At 47.6% G+C, this 4987-nt stretch overlaps 1 protein-coding gene across 1 annotated transcript; it reads right to left on the reverse strand.

Moving 5' to 3' along the window:
* Positions 1-397: 397 nt before the first annotated feature.
* Positions 398-3828, reverse strand: N7520_001586 (uncharacterized protein; the record flags this gene model as incomplete). Its single annotated transcript, XM_057135521.1, has 3 exons — positions 398-1873; positions 1922-3726; positions 3795-3828. 3 exons carry the CDS (start codon positions 3826-3828, stop codon positions 398-400), a joined length of 3315 nt encoding a protein of 1104 aa, XP_057001457.1.
* Positions 3829-4987: the final 1159 nt, after the last annotated feature.

The following is a 4987-nucleotide window of genomic DNA, read 5'->3' on the forward strand; positions in this document are numbered from 1 at the left end:
TGAATTGCAATCAATTCAATGACTTAAGACCAAACAGCTGTAGCAGGTCTCGTGGATCTGACAGGATGCTTTTTTTCCCCTTATACAACTGTGACTAATTTACTTAAATATACTCCTCGATTGTTTCGGTATGAAGCCAAGCCAAACAGGATGGAAATTTGGAGAAAAAAAATAATTTCCGTGACGGCTAACGTATTGATCAATTCAGGCGTTTGTTCTATAGCATGGTACTGAATGGATTAGGAAAAGGTAAGGCGGCAACGATTATGAATCATCTTGAAATCATAGAAAAGTTCTCAGTGACAGGAAAAATCATATATAACCATCAGCTATCCCAAGCCCTTCTTTTGGAAAGAGATTAGAAAATAAGAGAGGTGGAAGAATGCAAAGAAGGGAATTATATGGTATACGTATAGAATTTTGTAACCAAGACCCGCCCATCTTGATACCCAAGTGCAAGTGTGGCATCCTTAACGGCCTGGCATGTAAAAGAACGAAACTCTACAGGGAGCCATAGTAGATTTTCACCTCCCAAACTAATCCAGGTCTTTGATAATGATATCTGGGCATCGCCATAAGTTTTCTCGGGAGCTGTATTGGGCGAGGAGGCCACTGAATGAACCCAGGCTGAATGGCCCTCTAGCGTCTGCCGCTGAGTGCCGGTCGCCGTATCCCAGAGCTTAATAGTGTTGTCGTCCGAGCCCGATGCTAGGGTGAGCCCGTCGGGCGAGAAGGCCACAGAACCAACCGAGCCTGAATGGCCCTTTAGCGTCTGCCGCTGAGTGCCGGTCGCCGTATCCCAGAGCTTAATAGTGTTGTCGTCCGAGCCCGATGCCAGGGTGAGCCCGTCGGGCGAGAAGGCCACAGAACGAACCGAGCCTGAATGGCCCTCTAGCGTCTGCCGCTGAGTGCCGGTCGCCGTATCCCAGAGCTTAATAGTGTTGTCGACCGAGCCCGATGCCAGGGTGAGCCCGTCGGGCGAGAAGGCCACAGAACGAACCCAGTCTGAATGGCCCTCTAGCGTCTGCCGCTGAGTGCCGGTCGCCATATCCCAGAGCTTAATAGTGTTGTCGACCGAGCCCGATGCCAGGGTGAGCCCGTCGGGCGAGAAGGCCACAGAACGAACCCAGCCTGAATGGCCCTCTAGCGTCTGCCGCTGAGTGCCGGTCGCCATATCCCAGAGCTTAATAGTGTTGTCGTCCGAGCCCGATGCCAGGTTGAGCCCGTCGGGCGAGAAGGCCACTGAACGAACCCAGCCTGAATGGCCCTCTAGCGTCTGCCGCTGAGTGCCGGTCGCCGTATCCCAGAGCTTAATAGTGTTGTCCTCCGAGCCCGATGCCAGGGTGAGCCCGTCGGGCGAGAAGGCCACAGAACGAACCCAGTCTGAATGGCCCTTTAGCGTCTGCCGCTGAGTGCCGGTCGCCGTATCCCAGAGCTTAATAGTGTTGTCGTCCGAGCCCGATGCCAGGGTGAGCCCGTCGGGCGAGAAGGCCACAGAACCAACCGAGCCTGAATGGCCCTCTAGCGTCTGCCGCTGAGTGCCGGTCGCCGTATCCCAGAGCTTAATAGTGTTGTCGTCCGAGCCCGATGCTAGGGTGAGCCCGTCGGGCGAGAAGGCCACAGAACGAACCCAGCCTGAATGGCCCTCTAGCGTCTGCAATGTTGAGCCCCACGAATTCATCACCGTTTGTAGTGGCTGTATCCGCTTTGATATTTCACCAAGAAATATTCCCTTGATGACACTTTGTGCCGGTGCAAACAATAGCCCGGAACAGTAGAGTTGCAGTGGAGCGATGCCAGCCATATAAGCATTTTGAAGAGTGAATCTTCTCGCATCACATAAAAATTCCGCAAGAGCAGAATCCGCTTTCTTCTGTAATATCTATCAGCCGGTACCTAGCTATAAATTCTCGAGACTTACCCATTTACTTGATTCCAATGTCTTGATCATTCCTGCTACCTCGGATATTTTTCCCATTAAAGCTAGTGCCTCCAACCAGTGAAGGAACCGCTTTTGAAGGAAAGAGAGAATATCAGGTTCAGAAATACCACCCTGGCTATGTTTCAAATGATGTACCCAATAATAACAGGAGTATTGCAGATCAGCCGGGAGGCGGTCTTGGATGATCTGAGGATCGATATCCTTGTACTGTACTCCGTAACTTGCTAGGTCACAGATATTGTGCCTGAGCTGAGTATCCATGACACGGAGACAATTTAAGGCTATCTGCCGATGTGTACTTCCCCCATCAATCCGGAATTCAGTTTTTGTGCCAAGTAGGAAATCTCGAAACGATAGGTGCAGCATGCGAACTGGGTTGCTGTTGCTCCTTGGTATGTTGAGTACTGAATGTAGGAAGCCCAAAAGATCGCTGATCTCATGTGGCGGTTTTTGTAGAAGCAAGGCAAGAGAGTTAACTGAGAGTGGGGTAGCCAGGAGGATAATGGCTCCAACAATCACTCGAAATTCTTCTAGGTTATCATTTAACTCATCTTCATCGTCTCTCATCAGTTGACGTAAAGCTGGCAGATATGTTTTCTCCAACTGAGTTGCACTTGTGGTTTCAATATCAAGGTACTTCTGAAGCTGTTTGTGAGGATGCAGTCCTTTTCCGATAGAGAGGCATGCCGTGGATGCAAAAATGAACAGGGGGACAGCCATCTTCACCAACTTTTCAATCTTGTCATGCCCGGGCCAATCCGGGGAGAGTGAGCGTTTGTTGCGTATCTCTGTCAGCCTGTATTCCAGGAATCGGCGAATATCGTGTTCGAGGACTGGAGTGGGAATTTCGTGAAGAATGAGTTCCTGGTGGTTCTCTTCCTCTTTGAACCCAATACGAATTGGCAGTTCAGGCCTGCTCGTTAAGACCACGCGTAAGCGAACTGACTTGATTTCTTGGAATTTGAACAAAAGATGAATGATAAGCTTTATATCATTATCCCCATCACATTCGTCCAAGGCGTCAATAACGATCACAATTGTGGTAGATTGGTCTAATTGCAGGTTCAAAAGAGGCTGTAAGAGAAGCTGGTCAAATTGATCTCTCAGAAATTTCGATGTAATTCCCGGATCAGCCTTGATGGCGCTTAAAACGTCAGGCACCAGTTTCCTGTGTCTATTTACCAGCTGTCCTGCGATGCTGGTGAACAAGTATGTTGCAGTACCACGGTCAGCTTCGCCCCGCTTGAAAAAAAAGCTCGCACCAAGTAGTCCTTGGTCTTTGAACCCTTGTGCAACTGTACGTGCAATGGTAGACTTCCCAGTCCCTGCCATCCCACTCAACCAAAATATGAACTTATCATCGCTCTTGGCCCAGTCAGTGATACGGGAAAGGAGCTCGACTCTAGTCCCTGGAAGGCAAAAGTCCTCATGCTCATGAATATGAGAGTTATATAATGCCCCCTCTACAACACGTAGATGCATAAGGCTGGACTGTTGCAGAAGAAGCTTCAGGGATTCGCCAAGCTCATCGATTTTAAGAAGGATATTTTCTGCCTCATTTTCATGGTGTAAGTATCCACCAAGCTCGATCCACCGGCGCAGACTATCTCTTTCTTTTTCAACTGAGATCTTAAGCTCCGTAAGTGGATGCCCAGTAATGGTAGTGAAACAGTCTGAGAGATTTCTTCCGATGCCCGGCTGTTGGGCATTCCAAATCTGTGCGGAATAGTGCAGAATAGCCTTATAAAGGTTGATTATTGCAGCCTTTACATGTCGTTGAATATCTGGATGTCCGTTAAGGTAGAATCTCTGTTCGATAAAGGCACATTGTGTAATAACATCAGCCAGGTACTCTGATGATTCAAACAGTGCATTTCGTGCGTCATGGTGATTTTGGGGAATCTAAGAAGCCATTTGGATGATAAGTAAGCGGCTTATCTTAAATTTCTCGTAGTTAATACATACCTTCAGACTAAGCGACAAAACCGCCCAAGCACTGGCTGCATGTTGCGTGGGGTCAAGGCCAGCAACTGCACTAATGATTTCACTATAAGAAAGTAACGCGTCGATGATTTTCCGTGAGACTTTCCGAAGTGTCTTATCTGACTTTTGCTGGTATTCCTCGTATTGCTGTTTTGTCACCTGGATGATCTCGTCGATCAGCTGTGTTAAGCCAGATGTCTTATTCTTAGATTGGAGAGAGCTTTCTGTGCGTAACAAGATCTGCTGCTGCTTCTTATCAAGTCGGTCATAAGCAGTCTGCCATAGATCTATTGGATGGAAGGTTTCGAATGACTGGCGTGGCTGGATTGCTGGTGGGCCATAAGTTGCCGGTTTAGCGACCACGCTGTCTTTTTGATCTTCCGCTTGCTTGATATGCGCCTGTGCTTTCTCAATCTCCTTGTGCCTGTGTAACGAAGACAAAAGCCTTTTTAGACGTTCAGGCATCTCTCATAAGAAGAACAATATCTAAATAGCTGGTTTCCGGGTGTTTGGTTGGGAAAGGTGAGAGACTAAATAGATAAAATTAGGCTGAAGAGGGGAAGATGCCCAGTTCTATCTTGCCCCACCAGGTACATACAGAGCTAGGATGGTCAAGTAATATGAACTTGCCTGCTTGCTGCGCGCCAATCATAGGAACCTTTCCGACATCATTGGAGGATACAGGGGTTCCTAAGTACCCACTCGGTGTGCGGACAAGGTGGCTATGTTAGACCAGACTGTATTTCTGCCCTCCTTCTCTCCTTTAGGTCCATCTAGAGACTCTTATTCCCGAGTGTTTATATTTATATTGTTCCCTTTCAATCCTTACGTTCTTGCTTGTCCATTTAAGAGGTCAAGAAACCAAGACTTATTAGGCTCCCATGCCGCCCGTCTTGGGTGGGTCTAGCTTAGTCATTTCCCATCCACCGAATCACAGACTGCTCTTGAAATCAAGTTCTGTCTATTTCTATAAATAGAATATTCTGATTTATTGTTTCATAAGATTGTCTAGATGAATATAGATGGAGTCTTTAGTTTTTTTCATTTTCATCTAATAGATCT

The sequence above is a fragment of the Penicillium odoratum genome (assembly GCF_028828045.1).
Source record: "Penicillium odoratum strain IBT 22623 chromosome Unknown utg000001l_segment0_segment0, whole genome shotgun sequence".
Taxonomy (NCBI): Eukaryota; Fungi; Ascomycota; class Eurotiomycetes; order Eurotiales; family Aspergillaceae; genus Penicillium; species Penicillium odoratum.